The sequence below is a fragment of the Artemia franciscana genome, chromosome 7 (assembly GCF_032884065.1).
Source record: "Artemia franciscana chromosome 7, ASM3288406v1, whole genome shotgun sequence".
NCBI classification, from domain to species: Eukaryota; Metazoa; Arthropoda; class Branchiopoda; order Anostraca; family Artemiidae; genus Artemia; species Artemia franciscana.
The window spans coordinates 56,678,909-56,701,119 of record NC_088869.1 but is presented as its reverse complement, the minus strand read 5'-3'; the positions used below and the strand labels follow the sequence as shown (position 1 = coordinate 56,701,119).

General features: G+C 32.6%; 1 protein-coding gene across 3 annotated transcripts in view; it reads left to right on the top strand.

Annotated features, from left to right (window-relative positions):
• Nucleotides 1–22,211, top strand: part of LOC136029501 (FERM domain-containing protein 8-like) — a 71,591-nt gene that overhangs the window by 35,708 nt on the left and 13,672 nt on the right. For 2 of the 3 annotated variants that reach the window (XM_065707946.1, XM_065707945.1), the window contains exons 4-7: nucleotides 9,555–9,723; nucleotides 14,131–14,295; nucleotides 18,658–18,846; nucleotides 20,745–20,874. In XM_065707946.1, the coding sequence (XP_065564018.1) occupies nucleotides 9,555–9,723; nucleotides 14,131–14,295; nucleotides 18,658–18,846; nucleotides 20,745–20,874 (653 nt within the window). The remainder of the gene's footprint in view (nucleotides 1–9,554; nucleotides 9,724–14,130; nucleotides 14,296–18,657; nucleotides 18,847–20,744; nucleotides 20,875–22,211) is intronic. The other variant, XM_065707947.1, reaches the window with a different exon arrangement.

The following is a 22,211-nucleotide window of genomic DNA, read 5'->3' as shown; positions in this document are numbered from 1 at the left end:
GTTTGAAGAACAGTTTTTTTTTATGCTGCGGCAAATAAAAATAAGATTTGTTTGGAATAAATCACAATTGAATTTTCTCGTCTTTCTTTTTCCAAGATTACAGAAATCTTTTCTGTAATCTTGGTTCAGGTTATGATTTTTTGTTTGTTTGAAGAACAGTTTTTTTTATGCTGCGGCAAATAAAAATAAGATTTGTTTGGAATAAATCACAATTGAATTTTCTCGTCTTTCTTTTTCCAAGATTACAGAAATCTTTTCTGTAATCTTGGTTCTGGTGATGATTTTTGTTTTTGTTTGAAGAACAGTTTTTTTTTATGCTGCGGCAAATAAAAATAAGATTTGTTTGGAATAAATCACAATTGAATTTTCTCGTCTTTCTTTTTCCAAGATTACAGAATTCTTTTCTATAATCGTGGTTTAGGAGATGATTTAAAAAGAAAATAGTTTTTTTTATGCTTCGGCAAACAAAAATAAGATTTGTTTTGAATAAATCACAATTGAATATTCTCGTCTTTCTTTTTCCAAGATTACAGAAATCTTTTCTGTAATCTTGGTTCAGGTGATGATTTTTTGTTTGTTTGATGAACAGTTTTTTTTTTATGCTGCGGCAAATAAAAATAAGATTTGTTTGGAATAAATCACAATTGAATTTTCTCGTCTTTCTTTTTCCAAGATTACAGAAATCTTTTCTGTAATCTTGGTTCTGGTGATGATTTTTGTTTTTGTTTGAAGAACAGTTTTTTTTATGCTGCGGCAAATAAAAATAAGATTTGTTTGGAATAAATCACAATTGAATTTTCTCGTCTTTCTTTTTCCAAGATTACAGAAATCTTTTCTGTAATCTTGGTTCAGGTGATGATTTTTTGTTTGTTTGAAGAACAGTTTTTTTTATGCTGCGGCAAATAAAAATAAGATTTGTTTGGAATAAATCACAATTGAATTTTCTCGTCTTTCTTTTTCCAAGATTACAGAAATCTTTTCTGTAATCTTGGTTCTGGTGATGATTTTTGTTTTTGTTTGAAGAACAGTTTTTTTTTTACGCTGCGGCAAATAAAAATAAGATTTGTTTGGAATAAATCACAATTGAATTTTCTCGTCTTTCTTTTTCCAAGATTACAGAAATCTTTTCTGTAATCTTGGTTCAGGTGATGATTTTTTGTTTGTTTGAAGAACAGTTTTTTTTATGCTGCGGCAAATAAAAATAAGATTTGTTTGGAATAAATCACAATTGAATTTTCTCGTCTTTCTTTTTCCAAAATTACAGAAATCTTTTCTGTAATCTTGGTTCAGGTGATGATTTTTTGTTTGTTTGAAGAACAATTTTTTTTTTATGCTGCGGCAAATAAAAATAAGATTTGTTTGGAATAAATCACAATTGAATTTTCTCGTCTTTCTTTTTCCAAGATTACAGAAATCTTTTCTGTAATCTTGGTTCTGGTGATGATTTTTTGTTTGTTTGAAGAACAGTTTTTTTATGCTGCGGCAAATAAAAATAAGATTTGTTTGGAATAAATCACAATTGAATTTTCTCGTCTTTCTTTTTCCAAGATTACAGAAATCTTTTCTGTAATCTTGGTTCAGGTGATGATTTTTTGTTTGTTTGAAGAACAGTTTTTTTTTTATGCTATGGCGAATAAAAATAAGATTTGTTTTGAATAAGTCACAATTGAATTTTCTTGTCTTTCTTTTTCCAAGATTACAGAAATCTTTTCTGTAATCTTGGTTCTGGTGATGATTTTTGTTTTTGTTTGAAGAACAGTTTTTTTTTTATGCTGCGGCAAATAAAAATAAGATTTGTTTGGAATAAATCACAATTGAATTTTCTCGTCTTTCTTTTTCCAAGATTACAGAAATCTTTTCTGTAATCTTGGTTCTGGTGATGATTTTTGTTTTTGTTTGAAGAACAGTTTTTTTTTTATGCTGCGGCAAATAAAAATAAGATTTGTTTGGAATAAATCACAATTGAATTTTCTCGTCTTTCTTTTTCCAAGATTACAGAAATCTTTTCTGTAATCTTGGTTCTGGTGATGATTTTTGTTTTTGTTTGAAGAACAGTTTTTTTTATGCTATGGCAAATAAAAATAAGATTTGTTTTGAATAAGTCACAATTGAATTTTCTTGTCTTTCTTTTTCCAAGATTACAGAAATCTTTTCTGTAATCTTGGTTCTGGTGATGATTTTTGTTTTTGTTTGAAGAACAGTTTTTTTTTATGCTGCGGCAAATAAAAATAAGATTTGTTTGGAATAAATCACAATTGAATTTTCTCGTCTTTCTTTTTCCAAGATTACAGAAATCTTTTCTGTAATCTTGGTTCAGGTGATGATTTTTTGTTTGTTTGAAGAACAGTTTTTTTTATGCTGCGGCAAATAAAAATAAGATTTGTTTGGAATAAATCACAATTGAATTTTCTCGTCTTTCTTTTTCCAAGATTACAGAAATCTTTTCTGTAATCTTGGTTCTGGTGATGATTTTTGTTTCTTTTCTGTAATCTTGGTTCTGGTGATGATTTTTGTTTTTGTTTGAAGAACAGTTTTTTTTTATGCTGCGGCAAATAAAAATAAGATTTGTTTGGAATAAATCACAATTGAATTTTCTCGTCTTTCTTTTTCCAAGATTACAGAAATCTTTTCTGTAATCTTGGTTCAGGTGATGATTTTTTGTTTGTTTGAAGAACAGTTTTTTTCTATGCTGCGGCAAATAAAAATAAGATTTGTTTGGAATAAATCACAATTGAATTTTCTCGTCTTTCTTTTTCCAAGATTACAGAAATCTTTTCTGTAATCTTGGTTCTGGTGATGATTTTTGTTTTTGTTTGAAGAACAGTTTTTTTTATGCTGCGGCAAATAAAAATAAGATTTGTTTGGAATAAATCACAATTGAATTTTCTCGTCTTTCTTTTTCCAAGATTACAGAAATCTTTTCTGTAATCTTGGTTCAGGTGATGATTTTTTGTTTGTTTGAAGAACAGTTTTTTTTATGCTGCGGCAAATAAAAATAAGATTTGTTTGGAATAAATCACAATTGAATTTTCTCGTCTTTCTTTTTCCAAGATTACAGAAATCTTTTCTGTAATCTTGGTTCTGGTGATGATTTTTGTTTTTGTTTGAAGAACAGTTTTTTTTATGCTGCGGCAAATAAAAATAAGATTTGTTTGGAATAAATCACAATTGAATTTTCTCGTCTTTCTTTTTCCAAGATTACAGAAATCTTTTCTGTAATCTTGGTTCAGGTGATGATTTTTTGTTTGTTTGAAGAACAGTTTTTTTTTATGCTGCGGCAAATAAAAATAAGATTTGTTTGGAATAAATCACAATTGAATTTTCTCGTCTTTCTTTTTCCAAGATTACAGAAATCTTTTCTGTAATCTTGGTTCAGGTTATGATTTTTTGTTTGTTTGAAGAACAGTTTTTTTTATGCTGCGGCAAATAAAAATAAGATTTGTTTGGAATAAATCACAATTGAATTTTCTCGTCTTTCTTTTTCCAAGATTACAGAAATCTTTTCTGTAATCTTGGTTCTGGTGATGATTTTTGTTTTTGTTTGAAGAACAGTTTTTTTTTATGCTGCGGCAAATAAAAATAAGATTTGTTTGGAATAAATCACAATTGAATTTTCTCGTCTTTCTTTTTCCAAGATTACAGAATTCTTTTCTATAATCGTGGTTTAGGAGATGATTTAAAAAGAAAATAGTTTTTTTTATGCTTCGGCAAACAAAAATAAGATTTGTTTTGAATAAATCACAATTGAATTTTCTCGTCTTTCTTTTTCCAAGATTACAGAAATCTTTTCTGTAATCTTGGTTCAGGTGATGATTTTTTGTTTGTTTGATGAACAGTTTTTTTTTTATGCTGCGGCAAATAAAAATAAGATTTGTTTGGAATAAATCACAATTGAATTTTCTCGTCTTTCTTTTTCCAAGATTACAGAAATCTTTTCTGTAATCTTGGTTCTGGTGATGATTTTTGTTTTTGTTTGAAGAACAGTTTTTTTTATGCTGCGGCAAATAAAAATAAGATTTGTTTGGAATAAATCACAATTGAATTTTCTCGTCTTTCTTTTTCCAAGATTACAGAAATCTTTTCTGTAATCTTGGTTCAGGTGATGATTTTTTGTTTGTTTGAAGAACAGTTTTTTTTATGCTGCGGCAAATAAAAATAAGATTTGTTTGGAATAAATCACAATTGAATTTTCTCGTCTTTCTTTTTCCAAGATTACAGAAATCTTTTCTGTAATCTTGGTTCTGGTGATGATTTTTGTTTTTGTTTGAAGAACAGTTTTTTTTTTACGCTGCGGCAAATAAAAATAAGATTTGTTTGGAATAAATCACAATTGAATTTTCTCGTCTTTCTTTTTCCAAGATTACAGAAATCTTTTCTGTAATCTTGGTTCAGGTGATGATTTTTTGTTTGTTTGAAGAACAGTTTTTTTTATGCTGCGGCAAATAAAAATAAGATTTGTTTGGAATAAATCACAATTGAATTTTCTCGTCTTTCTTTTTCCAAAATTACAGAAATCTTTTCTGTAATCTTGGTTCAGGTGATGATTTTTTGTTTGTTTGAAGAACAATTTTTTTTTTTATGCTGCGGCAAATAAAAATAAGATTTGTTTGGAATAAATCACAATTGAATTTTCTCGTCTTTCTTTTTCCAAGATTACAGAAATCTTTTCTGTAATCTTGGTTCTGGTGATGATTTTTTGTTTGTTTGAAGAACAGTTTTTTTATGCTGCGGCAAATAAAAATAAGATTTGTTTGGAATAAATCACAATTGAATTTTCTCGTCTTTCTTTTTCCAAGATTACAGAAATCTTTTCTGTAATCTTGGTTCAGGTGATGATTTTTTGTTTGTTTGAAGAACAGTTTTTTTTTATGCTGCGGCAAATAAAAATAAGATTTGTTTGGAATAAATCACAATTGAATTTTCTCGTCTTTCTTTTTCCAAGATTACAGAAATCTTTTCTGTAATCTTGGTTCTGGTGATGATTTTTGTTTTTGTTTGAAGAACAGTTTTTTTTATGCTATGGCGAATAAAAATAAGATTTGTTTTGAATAAGTCACAATTGAATTTTCTTGTCTTTCTTTTTCCAAGATTACAGAAATCTTTTCTGTAATCTTGGTTCTGGTGATGATTTTTGTTTTTGTTTGAAGAACAGTTTTTTTTTATGCTGCGGCAAATAAAAATAAGATTTGTTTGGAATAAATCACAATTGAATTTTCTCGTCTTTCTTTTTCCAAGATTACAGAAATCTTTTCTGTAATCTTGGTTCTGGTGATGATTTTTGTTTTTGTTTGAAGAACAGTTTTTTTTTTATGCTGCGGCAAATAAAAATAAGATTTGTTTGGAATAAATCACAATTGAATTTTCTCGTCTTTCTTTTTCCAAGATTACAGAAATCTTTTCTGTAATCTTGGTTCTGGTGATGATTTTTGTTTTTGTTTGAAGAACAGTTTTTTTTATGCTATGGCAAATAAAAATAAGATTTGTTTTGAATAAGTCACAATTGAATTTTCTTGTCTTTCTTTTTTCAAGATTACAGAAATCTTTTCTGTAATCTTGGTTCTGGTGATGATTTTTGTTTTTGTTTGAAGAACAGTTTTTTTTTATGCTATGGCAAATAAAAATAAGATTTGTTTTGAATAAAGCACAATTGAATTTTCTTGTCTTCAAAAGGCATATGGGCTTTATCCCTACTCCTGTTTGTAGTAGCTTTTGTTCGTTTTAAGTTTGACTTGATTATTTGTTCTAATTTTTGTTCCTTTTGTGGTTTCAGTTATTTATTCATAGAGATTCATGTTCGTTTCCCTCTTGAATTACTATATTACTTTATTTCCGCTTATCCTAAGTTTAATTTAGCTCATTGCTTTTCTTTGAAAAACTTCTTTTGTGGGAAAAGTTTCTTTTAGTTAGTTACTTTATAGAGAGGTAAGGACACCCCTACTAGCGACAGTTCTCAGAGACATCAAGGGCACACAAATATCCAACCCAGAGGATTATTTTACTAGTTTTTCTCCTTTGTCCTTTTCTTTTGTCCAGATTACTATTTGTCCTCGTTTTTTCGTAAGTACATTGTCCTCTCCAAGCTACTGTATTCAGCTCGTGGGTGGGAATATAATTGTGTTACTGGTGTCATTATAGAAAATTTCTACGTTGTTTTTTTTTCTGTGGATTTTGGAAAGGCTGCACTTATAATAATGAAGCAGTAATTGAACATTTAGATACAGGAGGAAATTATTTTTTTCTGTTTGTTGGTATAGTTTTCAGATGAGTAGTCCTGACTTCTGTTAAAAAAAAAAAAAAAAAAAAAAGCCTAAAAAGCGAAATAGAATCAACGTAGGCAAGATAAGAAAAATCAGAAAGACCCAAAAAATATGAAGATGAAATCTGGTTTAGTACAATAGAAAGACAAGGTTTAAAAATATGCGTAGGGAGTGTCTCCACTTGATTAACTCCCGATCTAACAGGAATCTTACTGAATGCTCTGAACATGTAACATAGAATCTCAGTATTAGTGTCCATTTACCCTCGAGAACACTAGGCCAGAGAGTGACAATTTTTACCACTGAGTGTAAATTAGTATATTATCAATTTAAGCTATTCAAATGCACGTTTCAAACTACTATCTAATAACTGTATATTTTGTATGGATTTTTACTTAAGTTCAAGGACGGAATGTACTACCGTGCGTCAGTATATTGTTAGAAATTAAATGAGTTTGCAAAAAAATTTGTTGGTTTTAAACCGATTGGCTGACGACAGAATGACCCAAAATCACGCTTTTTTGTGGCATAACCTCCTATATTACTATTAATAATTAAAAAGGGCTTATTCGAATCATGATTTTCTAGGACTCATTCGGATAAGCATTCTGACAGGTATTCTATAATCGATCCAATGCGGTTAGCCCTTGGGAAAAAATATCAATAAATAAAGAGGCATTCAGGAGTATCCTTCTTAGGATAATTTAAAAACCCTCTATTTTTTATAGATGGCTGAATTCGTAATTTTGAGACTCTCAGTCATGGTGCACTTAGTGATATATTTTGCATTAAGATTATACCACCTTTTTGCCGGTTTTTTATGGCACTTGGTATTAACCAAGTCATACATAGCGATCGCAAATTCTGTCGGTCTGTCTGTCTGTCGGTCTTTCCCCGGTTTTGCTACTTTAGGCACTTCCAGGTAAGCTAGGACGATAAAATTTGGCAGGCGTATCGGGGACCGAACCAGATTAAATTAGAAATAGTCGTTTTCCCCTTTTGTCCATCTGGGGAAGGGGGTGGGGGTGGTTAATTCGGGAAAAATAGAAAAAATGAAGTATTTTTAACTTACGAACGGGTGATGGGATCTTAATGAAATTTAATCGTGTCTCAGAGCTATTTTTTTAAATCCTGACCAGATCCGGTGACATTGAAGGGAGTTGGAGGGGACTAAAATCTTTGAAAACGCTTAGAGTAGAGGGATCGGGATGAAACTTGGTGGGAAAAGTATGCACAAGTCCTAGATACGTGATTGACATAACCGGAACGGATTCGCTCTCTTTGCGGTAGTTGGGGGGAGGGGTTAATTCTGAAAGATTAGAAAAAATGAGGTATTTTTAACTCACGAACGGGTGATCGGATCTCAATGAAATTCGATATTTAGAAGGATATCGAGTCTCAAAGCTCTTATTTTAAATCCCGACCAGACCTGGTGACATGTGGGGAGGGGAGTTTGGGGGGATCCTAAAATCTTGGAAAATGCTTAGAGTGTAGGGATCAGGTCGAAACTTGGTGGGAAAAATAAGCAGAAGTCCTAAATACATGATTTACATAATCGGAACGGATCCGCTTTATTTGAGGGAGTGGGGGGGGGGGTAATTCTGAAGAATTAGGAAAAATGACGTATTTTTAACTAACGAAGGAATGATCAGATTTTCATGAAACTCCATATTTAGAAGGACCTCGTACATCTGGGGACATTGGGGGTTGGAGGGGGAAATATACATCTTGGAAAACGCTTAGATTGGAGATATCGGGATGAAACTTGATGGGAAGAATAAGCACAAGTTTTAGATACGTGATTGACATAATTGGAACGGATCCGTTCTCTTTGGTGGAGCTGCGGGGGTTAGTTTGGAAAAATTAGAAAGAACGGGTGACCGGATCTTAATGAAATTTGGTATTTAGAAGGAACTCATGTCTCAGAGCTCTTATTTCAAATCCTGACCAGATCTGTTGACATTGGGGGGAGTGTGAGTGGGAAATCTTGGAAAACGCTTTGAGTGGAGGAATCGTGATGAAGCTTGGTGGGTAGAATAAGCAAATGTCGTAGATACGTGATTGACGTAACCGTACTGGATTCGCTCTCTTTGGGGAGTTAGGGGTGGAGTTCTGTGCTTTGGCGAGTTTGGTGCTTCTGGACGTGCTAGGACGATGAAAATTGGTAGGCGTGTCAGGGAGCTGCACAAATAGATTTGATAAAGTCGTCTTCCCTGATTCGACCATCTGGGGGGCTGAAGGGAGAGGAAAAATTAGAAAAAATGAGGTATTTATAACTTACGAGTGAGTGATCGGATCTTAATGAATTTTGATATTTAGAGGGACGTCGTAACTCAGAGCTCTTGTTTTAAATCCCGACCGGTATAAAGCCTTTGATTTTTCTTTTAAATCAATCTGTTGATTCTTAGAATTTTGCTAGAGCTCATACCATATGAGCTCTTGGCTCTTCCGGCCTCGTCACAGTTGCCATATGAGCTCTTAGCTCTTGTTTGTTTTGTTTTTTGCTCTTTACAAAGAAAATAAAAATATTATATGATCAGTAACATCCACAAAAATAACAATAGTTATAATAGTTTACTTGAACCTTCTTTACATACAAAAATGCACTTAGAGGAGTATGGAAAAAGAAATATACATAATAAAAACACTTATCATCACAATCAATAATATATTCAATAACAATGACTCATGAACGATTAGTACACCCCAACGGAAAATCCACGGTTGACTCAGATCGATGTCTGAATCTTCCTTCTAAAACGTCCGTCTTATCACATGTCTCAAAAACCCCGTAACATTTGGAGATATAACTGTTACGAGACCAAATAGGAACACTAAGAAAATACTTACCAAATTCGAAAAGAGACCGAATTTGTTGGCGTTCTGACTTGGTAAAAAAACTTCCATAATGGCAGCAGGAAAAATACATGGGGAGCGAAAAACGAGTTATAATGCCAACCAGCTGTTTTTTTTTTTTCAAATTCACCTTTAACTCTGGAAAAACATCCATAGGACTTTCTCAACTTCTCTCTCAACACATTTATTCTTAATAACCTTGTTTGCTCCAATCGAGGTCCGGAATGCAAGTCCAAGGTGCTTGAGCGACGCACTGGTAAAAATTGAATCGGGGCCAACCTTAATTTTGAATCGGGAGGGTTATGACAACCAAAAACAAGAAGCTTACTTTTGACGGTTGCTCTTTACTTACCACCCACATTCATTACATTTAACTGTCGAATAATTGCAGTTAGTCTACAGACCCTATACCAGGCCTCACATATTTCATTATATTTTCAGAACTTCAGTTAAAGCCACAGTCCTGCCCTTTGGAGGTATTTCGTGACTGGCAGATTCTTTTAAAGAGGTTTTCTGCGTCGCCAGAAAGCATTAGACTTGCTGATGAACCAATTTTAGAGCTTCGACGATCGGCTTTTCTGTCTCTCAAGGAGGAGGAACACTTTTCTAAGTATAAGTTTGAATCAACAAAATCCTCCTTAATGTACTACTGACTTTTGAAGTAGAACGACGTATACTATTAATTCTAAGCGTGCAATAAGGATATTTTGTATTTAAACCGGTTGAGGAAATCCCTGCCCTCAAGGCTATCTTTTGTAAAAAAAAAAATAAGTTGGTAAAATTTTGAATGACCTCGAAAAACTGGGAAAGCAGGAAATCAACCCTCTCTCTTCGAGAAAGCTATTACCTTGCACTAAACCTAAAGTGACTGGTAAAACTTGAGTATAGAGAGCTAGGGGTCAAGGGAGGCTGTAGACGCCCATCCCGCTGCTAACATTTAGCATTTCCTCCTGTTTCAAGTTTTAACTCTACTTTGACGTGCAAATAAACTTATTAAATTGAATTTCTATTTATTTATATGGTCGTTCAAAAGGGAAATATACGAATCTTATGAAAACCGGAAAAAATTGGAAAAATCTGATGATCGTTAAATATGTACCCTAGATGTCATACATACCCCTTCAGCCGTCTTTGGGGCCAAAGTTTTTGTTCCGTGGTATAAAATGACCAAAAATAGCGCCGTGCTGTGGAATGTTCTCTTTTGTTAGTGACATTGGCACTGTAGCTCTATAGTTAGTTGATTAGGATCAAGTGTTTTTACAGGAAAGGGGGGGGCTGAAGGGTCAAGCTTTAAGCCATTACTTTTCCGGACGCTCCTTCTATGTGTAAGTATGCAAAGAATTAATTGAAAATCCTTGCTGTGTAAAAAATAAACACTTTTTAGATTTTAGTAAACATTTATATTAACTATCAAAACTTTTGCTTCATAAATAGTTATTTCAATCAATTTAAGAAATTTACCAATGTGTGCAAATCCAATTTATGTTTATTTTTCAATGCTACTGTTTTTGGAAGGTAAATGGGGGGTATGTTTATTTTTTGGAGTTATGGGGAGCCAGAAACTAAGAGTTTAATCTCCTAACATTTATTTAAGGTTTTTTAAATTCTGCAAATTCTTGCCATTTACCTAGGTTAACAGTTGTATGCATGAATGCTTGTTGATAGAAGAGGCCTTTTCTTGGCCTAGATTTATTCGAATGAGTTAATTTGAATGATGTTTCGTGAAAATAAAATAACCGTCAAAATATAATTTGATCGCCTAATTAACATCTTCAAAGCCATTGTTATGTGCTTGTATCTTGGTTTACCTGTTGTTAACAGGATATTAGCCTAGTGCTATTTTGAGCTCGGCCGGGCCGATGAACCGTGGCCAAAAATAAAATAATCTTCAAAATATAATTTGATCGCTTAATAAACATCTTCAAAGCCATTGTTATGTGCTTGTATCTTGGTTTACCTGTTGTTAACAGGATATTAGCCTAGTGCTATTTTGAGCTCGGCCGGGCCGATGAACTGATGTATGCTGGGCCGAGTTCTTGTTTAAGCTCACTTATTGGGCATTGCCTATGACTGTTGCTTGGGATAAACAATTCAAAACTAATACTATTTTGAGTATATTTATTTTACATGTGTTTGTCATCTCGCATGCGTAGGTTAATGAAATTTAATTTTTCAGAGGTGATGAGATACAAGTAATGGTATGGCTGATAGTTCTTTGAAAGAAAGCTAGGTTTTACAAGCAAGATTCATTCCTGTAAATTTTTAATCCGTAATATGAAGCATAAAGGGGGATAATTGGTTACAAGATGTACCAACTACTGAAAAGAGTAAAGTAAAAATATTTAATAAACTTCAAAAAGGCGGTTTTATCTGTAAATTCATGCAACAAACGATTTTTTTATCATAAAAAAGTCAATTTTTTAGATTAGAAGTTAAAGCGTGCCATATTTTGTAACTATTATTTTTTGTTACAACTACATATTATGTTATGATTTATTTTTTTGTTATAAAGAAAAAATCTAATTTTTAGACAAGAAATTAAAGTGTGCCATATTTTGTAACTTTTATTTTTTGTTACGAATACGTATTTCTATGTATTTTTTTTTATAATATCTTTACGGTTACGCATTTCTCTTCGATTACGATTTATTTCTGGTTATAAAAAATATCAAGTCTTTAAGACTAGAAGTTAAACCGTGCCATATTTCGTAACTATTATTTTTTTATGGTTACGTATTTTGGAATATTTATACGATTGCATATTTTTGTTGCGATTGCATATTTTGTTACGATTAATTTGTTTGTTATTCAAAAAACTCAATTTCAAAGACTAGAAGCTAAAACGCGCCATATTTTGTGTTACGATTACGCATTGTAATGTTTTTTTTAAATTTATAATATTACATATTTTCGTTACGATTATGTATTTTTTTACTACTTATTTTTTTTTATCGAAAAAAAAATCAAATTTTATAGACTATAAGTTAAAGCTCGCCATAGTTTGTAACTATTTCAAGACAAGTTAATATGCCATGACTGCCTTGCGCTTTTATTTTTAATGTTAAGAATGTGCCTCTTCAGTTTAAGGGTGATTTTGTCGCATGAAGTTAAATGATAATTGCCCCATTCAGTTTTTCAGGAATGGAATTAATATTAATATTGGCCAAAGGGGGGATAGCAAAGTGAAATATTGTACGTGTATCTCATGATGAATAAATCTTATCATATCTTATGAATAAAACAAATAATAAAGAATAAAATTCCCGAAACGATAAAGGTCTAGTTGAGGGGTTTCTTACTATCTTGAAAAGTAGCTGAAATAGGTAAATGAAACTTTCAAGAGTTAATATAGGGCATAAAATATGCCCCGGGAATAATATATGCCTCTACCTGTATAAATATTGTTAGTAAAAACAATATTTTACAAAATTTTGGTGTTTCAGTCTCTTTTTATTGGCTGTCAATTTTGGAAGTGCCATTCCTATTATTTCAGTGGAATTTTAAGCCATATCAAGGCTTTCTTCCTTAACTTAGGATATAGATTTAGCCTACAAATCCACCATATACACATTATTCAGCTTACATTTCTGATTAAAACAAACTATTATTATGACACTTCATTGGTGATAAAATAAAACATAATTTCACAGTCGGAATTTTATGTCCCCTCCCCCATTCTCTCTATTTCAAAGATATTATTTGCTTTGTTTTTCGGAGTCTTTAACAAATCGTTTTTACTATGGGATACTTAATTGTAATATGAAACCCTTTTTTTTTGTTAAGGCCACACGATACCTTAAGGAATCGTCTGTCTTGTTCATAATAAATTTGTTTAGTTTGTGTGGCCAAACTATCTAGAATTAATTGGGCGGATTTTGCTATATCTTGTAGAGCACGGATAACAGATCTCTACAAACGACAGAATCCTAAAAGCTGACACCTACTACCTCGAAATCCCCAACCCCCCATAGCACTTCCTGGCTGAAGGGCCAAGAAACGGAGATCAGCACCGCCGGTACGGACTGTAAAGTCTAATGCCGTATTCTTTACCTTTAAGCCGTCCTGGCCGAGTTGGTCGGTGCGCTGGATTCGGGATCCTTTGTCTGAGAGGACGCGGGTTCGAATCCCAGTGTACCCAATTCTTCAGTTGGGACGGGGGTCAGTGGCGTGACTCTGTAAGCTTAGCCAGAGTAGACCCAGCTCTAAATGGGTACTTGGAGAAATCTGGGGAAGGTAAACAGGAAGGGTGTGTGAAAGCACAGGATGGCTGGCCCCCAACCCCCCATTGCACTTCCTGGCTGATGGGCCAAGAAACGGATATCAGCACCGCCGGTACGGACTGTAAAGTCTAATGCTGTATCCTTTACCTTTTTTTTTTATATCAAAAGAAAGTGCGAATCTTGTTTTTTGGATTTAACAGAGCAGAATTTTCATTTGAAAGCTTAGGAAGGGATAGTTCCTAAAAAAAGCTCTACCATGCCTGCTCAGAAACCGCTAATAATCATTTGAAAGGAGCTATCATTTGGGTCTTCTAACCGCCTTGGGAATTCCCTGCAGTGCCACCCACTTTGATTGACAACCTCGCTGACAAAGGGGAAGTAAAGTCTCACTGTCTTTCCATGTCAAACCATGAATTATCGACAGCTTGCAGTGATAGCTATCCCCCTGGGATGACTCGCTTATGGAACATTTGTCCTTGAGGCGATCAGCCGACGTTGATGCTCGCTAAACGATTTTTAAAGTACCGTATCACCTTAAAATAAAATATTTTATAAAATAAAATTGTATTCATGTTGCGAAAAAATTCAAATATTTTTGCTTTTAGTACCCAGGCCATGCCCCTTCACTTGAACCTGCTATGAGACAGATGCGACTCATTGCAATATATTAAGTATATATTATAACTCAGTATCTGTAATTATTGAAAACAATCCTGAAACTGCGATCTGTGGTTACACTATTTATGGCTATTTTCTTGGGTATAGCGGAAGCAGTTTTAAGTGAATTTTTTTTCTAGACATTCGGTTGTAAACAAATTCCTTTATTTGGAAGCAGAGCGTAACTTCATAAGAGGTCGTCTTCCGTGCTCAGATCCAGATGTTTGTACCAGTCTTGGCGCTATTAGTGCCAAAATTCACTATGGTGGACAGGATATCTGGACCAATACTAATGAGTTAATCAGGTTTGAATTAAGTGGATTGATTGACTTGAAAATTTTACATTGCCCCATTTGGTTCTCGCCAGCGCTTGGTCATACCCTTGATTTGTTTAAAGGGGTATATTTCATAAACTATGAAAACCGTCTTTTGTGTCTAACTTTTTTAAGTTTATTTTTTACGTATATACCAAAATTGTTCCCTTTATTTTTACCTTAAGGAGGGGGTAGGGTGCTAACCCACCCGGTACATTGCCTTTTTGACGGTCAAGTATGTAGTTGTATTAGGGTTTCGTATTGCCAAGTATATTTTGCATACTTATAATGCAGTATATATCACTGCTAAACTCAAACTGGTTTTGCAAAATGTATTGCTTCAATATAGGAGTGATATTACCACCTGAATTCAGGGGTTTAATCCCCCACAAGAAAAACTTACGTTATGGCCGATATAACCACTTCTTAACGTATTATTTGTTTTTTTTTCCAACTCTTGATCCTTCTTAGAAGCCATTTTATTTGAATTTAAAATTTCAAAAAATTAGAATCCACTTGATGGAAACCTGTTCCGTTAAAAGGCGCTTTACGACCTGAAAAAGAATTGAAAAAAATGCTTTGTGTGCAATGACACGTACCTAACGATCATTTAAAGGCCACCATTTTAATCCGTCTTGGGGGCTATTCAGACCATTCGCTTATAGCCCCTCTTCTTTTTTTGGTTTTTCCTAAACTCCTGTAACCATTGTATGATTTTTGAAATGCATAGTTAAAAAAAGAACTAAAAATATGAGGAATCAAAAAAGAAAGAAAGGATTTGAAGGTAAAATTTACAAATTCTTTGCTGTAAAGAGTATATTACTCAAGAAAGCTATTTGCCTGCCATTTATTAGGTCATTTTTTTAGGTCAACCATTTTTAACTTCATCTTCTAAAATTCTTCTAGTCAATTTTACTCCTCTTTTTATTTATTTTTTCTCTTCTCTATTCTTTGAAATAACAGAAAAGTTAAATACAGATCTTTTGGAGAGGGCTCTGAAGCAGTTAAAAAAATTTCATTTCCAAGGCTTTATAAACGGTTAGATAGATGAAACAGAGTTGGTTTAAAAACACTTTAGAATGGAAATATTTACTTTTAAGCTAAAAGAATTTAATTATTTGTTATACCTACATAGGACTGAGGGAATCAATTCCCAGGAATAATTTTTGCTCGTGAGACAATCTTTAATTTTAAGTCCTGTCTAAGGTATGTCTTTTAGTTGATTAAACAAAGAAAACTGAGCAGCGATGTGTTATTGCTTTAGATCAGGGGTGAAAATTTCATGGTTTAGGAGCTGCTCTTGCCTTTTTGCTGTAGGGCAACATTTGGTCAATTGTGAAGTGATGACCGACTAGATATGTAGAAGCAATTTTCGCTTCTCTGGAAAATCATAACTGAAATGTGTGTGATGCTATGCTTTGAGGATTACTGTTTTGTTTTTGGCTTAAGGTTTTGGGTTGCAGGGTTGCAGCAGAGTTACTGCTATAGAGAATGAAAATATCATACATTTTCTAAAATTAGGGGCATTTTTTTTTTTAAACTATGTTGTTGTTTTTTTTTTTTTTTTTTTTTTTTTTTTTTTTTTTTTTTTTTGTAAAGACTAGATTGATATGCAAATATACCTCTTGCATCCTTTTGCAAAAATTGTTGTTTTGATCGTCGACGCAACATGAAGGAAAAGTAAAAGGGAAATTAAAACATAATATATATATATATATACATATATATATATATATATATATATATATATATATATATATATATATATATATATTTATATATATATATATATATATATATATATATTATATATATATATATATATATATATATATATATATATATATATATATATATATATATAAAACAATGTATGATTTTGCTGTCTGAGTCTAAATGACAAAGATTTGATATTCTCAGCAGACACAAATTTGAGTTTCATTTCTTATCAGTTGCCGATAATTTTTTGCTCGCTACACCAGAAAATTGATTTAATTGATAAGTATCAAGGAAAATTACAAAACAGGTTGCCATAACAACGGACTTCAGAAATTGACTCTCGGCCTAAAAGAGACAGTGATTAGGAAGGGGTGTTTTTTTCACTTGGCTTTAGCGTAGCTTGGACGCCAAAGAACCTAAACTGGATTTGAAGAATAACTATATGATGCATATATGTTAATCAAAACATGAGTAATGCAAACATCTTGCAAGAAACCATGAATAGATCCTAGGATTGGCTACGAGACTCACCGAGCCTTCCTTCCCCCCTGAATCTCTTCACGAAACCCATTGGAGTTCTCAAAAACGTTAAAAATATGGCATTAAAAAGGAGGTTTTAAAAAGGAGTAGTAAACTACTACTACTATTAACAACTCACCCCAGCATCAAGCCACCTGAGGCCAATACAGCTACGCAGGATCCTCTTCCATCCCAATCTATTCAAAGCCTCCCTCTTTAAACTCTCTCAGGAAGTTCCCGGTTCCAAAGTTATAAGTACTATTTAAGATGAACACAATAAAAAATATGGAAAACGTCAAGCAATAAAACCATTGATTTAAATGACGAATAAAATACTGAACAGAGGAATTACGTTTTATCTTTCTGTTGCCGAAGCAGAACTCTATTGGAGTAAAAGTCAACTCTAGTATATTCTTTCTAATTAGTCTATTATGAGAGAGTTTAGAATAGGATAGAATTTACTTGCGTTTAAAGCCCATTGGCCATGGCAAAAAAAACATAAAACAAAGAGCAATTAGAAAGAAATTATAAAAATCCTAACATAATCTTAAAGAAACATAGATCTATGATCCATAGTGAGAAAGAGGACTCGTACCAAACTTCCAAAACCTATATAACATTCATCCGCACATACTCCTATCAACTACTCAAAAACAAAATCTTCCCCACCAAATACTTCAATGTTCAATCATTCAGTTCTTCACACTCATACATCGAGAGATATGCACTTACATCCAAGCTTCCACACATAGGACAAAAATATAATGACTTTATTTCATTTTTATTGAAACCCACCTTAAGAATAAAACACTTTTCTAAGATACCTAGAAAAAAAGGTACCTCTTTTAGTTTATTTCGTCTAACTTCCAAGGATGATTTATGTTTATGTTGTCACTTATAAGGAAATCTTCACTTATGGTTGAAAACGAGTAAAATGTGTCTAACGCCTCACCTTCCACAAGCGCTACAAAATGTTGCGGTAATAATTAGTATTTATAAGTCACTTTATCCTAGTTTATCAGAGGCATTGAAATCAGAGGTTAGTTCCGAGCTCAATAATACTAGGGATCTGTGAATCGTGTATACGTAATATCTAACTTTTTTTTAGATATACGTACACCTGTAAAGGGACTGGGAGTGGAATTGTAAATACATATAGTTAAGGAAGGAGTATTTACCTTCAATGATAGTATGAGAAAAGCCAACTAAGATTGTACTAACATTCCAATATCTTTCTTTCCTAAGAAATATTAAGGATAATCTTAGTTCTTAATTCTAAAAGTATGTGGAAATAGAAAAAAAAAACTCTTTTATGTGGTACACAAAGACAACATCTTTAGAATAGTATTACTAAATACTCGCAATGGGGAAAGAATTACTAAATACAGTTCGGATTTTCCCAGGGAAGTAGGGCAAAACTGAATCTCTAAGCAGAATAAGAGGGCAGAGGAAGATTTATCAGTCTATTGGACTTAGATCATGCAGTGACGGTCTTTTTATATTATTAGTCTTTATGAATTCAACTAGAAACGATTGACTATAGGCATAAAAACAAAGAAAAAAAATGATATATTCTCTATTTTTGTATTCTGAAAATTGGTTTGTACCTCCACTTTCCAACTTAAAATTCGAAGCCCCCCTGCCACTTCCTGACACAAAATTAGAAGCATGCCCGCCCCCCTACAAAAAAATTTCAAACTGTTAACAGTTTAAAATCGTGCGACAAAACAGTGAGGACTTGCCAAAGCTAAAAGTTCAAAATAACTTCGAATTTCAAAATGCTAGCAAAAAAAAAACATCTCTCATTGAATTTTTATCCATCCGTTTGCGTTAAATAGTCTAATATTGAAAACGCAACTTTTACCTAAAAAGGAATATAAATTTTCTTTATTTTGCTTTTAACATCAGGAAAGAATTAATCTCTGGGTGGTTTTGAACCCTTAATCCTGAGATTGGGAATATGATGATTTACACCCTTATTGTGGTAATATAAAAAAATCAATGGGTTTTTCTCTACAGATATAGACACTTAACAGTCATATATAGTAAGATATTTGCCTAGCTCATAATCTCAACCAGTAGATATTGAAGATTTAAGATTCGTTTCTTCGACAGGTCTCATTTAGAGCATCTGTTACCAAGGCAATTAAGACAAGCTTCTTGGTCATGGTTCAACTTCAAGAGCGCTGGGAAAAATTCGCCTGAAGCAAGGCTTATTGAAAAGTATCGAGAAATCCCTTTAACCAAAGAAGACAGATTAGTTAACAAGTACTTGGAGCTTTCTAGGTTCTATCCCTTCTATGGGTAAGATTTGGTTCGATTTTCATGTATCTCAAAAATAATAATTTCTTGAAGAACATATGACATCACGGAAAAATGTCATACAAAATTTAACTTTGAAGGCAGTAAATTGGTACCAATTTTTGCTATTTTTGTGTCTTTACTATGAAGAATGTTACCCTTGTGGTCGTGCAATTTTCATTTTCTATTAATATTGACGTAACAGTTTCGTCGGAAATTAGTTCTGATCTATTTTGTTTACCTTGTGAAATAGCAAATCTTTCTTATTAACTAAATATAATACCTTGGAAGTATTGACAGCGGGGAGCTATATTTCTTTTGCCTACTGATCAATGAATTATTCTTATCAGACGTTTTATGCTTTTTTTCATCGTCCACGATCTGACATTAAGTTTTTTTAAGTTTTATTTTGGGGGAAAATCTGGATGTTTTGGACCAAAAAAAATCAAACTGATTATGAAGCATTTCTATCAAAATTAAAGGGGTAATCATATCGTTTCTAGCAACCACATATTTTTTTCTGCTATTTTTGAAGTTCTTCATAGTGTAATGTTTGTTGTTTGAGATGATATAAATTTCTAAAAACGACTTAAAAACCCAGCAAATATTGTGGCACTAACAGAAACTGATATTCACCTTTCTGAATTTACCATGGATAGTTGCATTAGAAAGCTTCATTAATATTCTTGTTTTAACTTTAGAAAGTCTGATTTTCAAGATGTATTATTAGAAAATTTTTCGTCGCTGGAAAAAATGAACATTTAGATTGAAATCTGTATGAAAAATTCGATGAGGGTAAACCACCCAATAATAGCTATTAGAAATAAGAAAAATTTCATTCCCCAGTGTATCAAACCTGCATTAAAAATTTGGTCTGTGATACTGCTGTAGTTGAGTTGCAATGTTATGAAGCAAAAATTCACTTGAAAGCGGGAAGATTCTTATGGTACCAGGGATGCGAGGTCTTGACGACGGCATTTTAATTTTAAAAAACTTGATCGACATTACAGTTCCCCGGAGTCATACTGTATTTTTAAAATTGAAAGTTGTTTTCGTTAGAATAAAAGATGTTTTTTTCTGTTGTTTTTAAAGGGATACAAAAACGAAAGTGTTTCTCAAAACCAGTTGGGTGTTATTTTGCTTCTATGAAAATACAGAAAAAAGTATATTTATTGAAAAAAGTATTTGGTCGAGGGCAGATAAGCCTTCCCCCTTTTGGTGCCCCTGTATGGTACTAAGTTTTAGTGACATAAAGGCTAAGATCTCCTTTTACTAGACACTAAATTATGCTATTTAAACCATTGTCCATGCTTCTTTTTTCCCCACAAAATTGTTAATATTATCATTATTGTGCTTGCAGTCTACAAAAAATCTAAATTTACTCGGCTTGCCAAGACACCTTCACCGACATTTGGAATTTAGTAGTATGCAGTTTGTGAGTATGTAAGATGGGTTTTATTTTTTCAAGAGAAATGGTGCGAATACTAGTTTAGAAAAAAATATGAACAAAAAAAAAACAGGCTTGTTTTTGTTGTTAAGAATTTTTTATCTTATGCTGGTAAACCTAGTGTTCCTATTTGTTATACCATGGGCAAAAAATGGATAAAATTATGTCAACTGTTAATTGTGATTACTGTTGTACCGTGCCAAATGGAGACAAAATGGTCTCCAACAGAGACCTACGTTGCACAGTTCAACCGTTTATGGAATTAACTTGTTACTGTGTTTTGAAAATGTTCTAGTACCACCGGAAAGTGTACTTGAGCAGTATAACCATTATTTCTAAAATTCTGATTGATATATCCCTTTCAAGAGAGGAATATAAACCAAAAAGAAAAATAAACCTTTATGTACAGTTCATTAGCCTGATAAATATTATAATTGATTATGTTGTTATTCAGGAGTGCATATTTCCATGGACAAATAGAGGAGCCTGTATCTGGTATTCGTGCTGCGTTTCGAACTGGGGATACCAAAGTTCTTATAGCTGTTAGTGGGAAAGGCTTGCATGTCTTGGACCCAGAAAAAGAGGTAAAACAAATTGCTTTTTCGTTTATTTTCATATATATATATAAATAGCTTTGTAATTTTGAAGTTTTTCACAAGATAGGTAGATGCTAGGTAGAAGATGAACACGGCACTCGAGGCACTCTTTATCGCGTATTTCAAATGCCCTAATACCCTTCACCCCATACTAGCGCCAGATATAACCCTAGGTCATATACAAAACTTAGCTGATTTTGTTGTTTTGCAGTATTTTTGTACTTATTTCTCGTCAAGAGTTAATTCGTAGTACATAGTTAAACTGTTTGTGAGGGTAGTGATTAGTATATTTGATATCAGTGTAAAAAGGCCCTTGGAGTGGGGTGCTCATCTTCTGCTTAACGAAATAATTGAAAAGGCCGTAAATTTACCAATTGATTGGATGTTAGTTCAGGTGCCGACCCAAATTGCATCTGGAGGGGGATGGGACTGTCGCAGGATACAACCGTAACTTATGGAAAATATAAAAACCTATGGGGGAAGTTTTGAGTATATGTAGTTTTCGATTGCGTATACACCTGATCCTTACCCGCTAAGAAAGGACCTGTCTCAGTCTTAGTGGGTAAAATCCCCTAATTTTTAGCTTTAAAAAGTAGTTTTCAAAAGTTAAAGGACAAATTTGGTTTTAAAATTACTCTTTTAGGTTTTTTTGCTGGTAAATGAAACTATTTGATTTTCAGGTTTGGTTTGCATGATTTATAGAACTTACAACTTTGGACTTGAAAATCAAAAGTACACTGATTTTCAAAAGGGTCTATTTTTAAAAATTTGTTGAAGTGACTAGGAAAATTACAGAGTAGACTTTGAAACCGCCAGTTAAGAAGGAGAGAATAGGCACCTCGAAGAATGATGCAATCTTGTTGAAAGTTATATCCACCAGTTCAACATGTCTGAGGGAAATAGCAAATTTCGTGTTTTTTCTTGAGAAGTAAAACAGTCTAAGCTTTTTTTTTCTTTTTATTCATAGGAGTCTTTTTGTTGAACTGGTTGTAGTAAAGTATTGACAGGTATCATTTTATATATATATATATATATATATATATATATATATATATATATATATATATATATATATATATATATATATATATATATATATAACAAACCAAAAATTGTGGGCACAAAAAGGGTTCCTAAATGAAATAATTTCATAGACCAGACTGCATTTCCATTTAAAGTATTTAACAATGAAAATAAGCGAAAACGAGTATAATAGCTTAAACAAAGCTGTGGACGAAACAAATCAAAAAAGGAACAAACTTTCAATAATAAATAATTCTTACTATTGTGACTTCACGTCCGGTAGTCTTTATCGAAGGAAATAT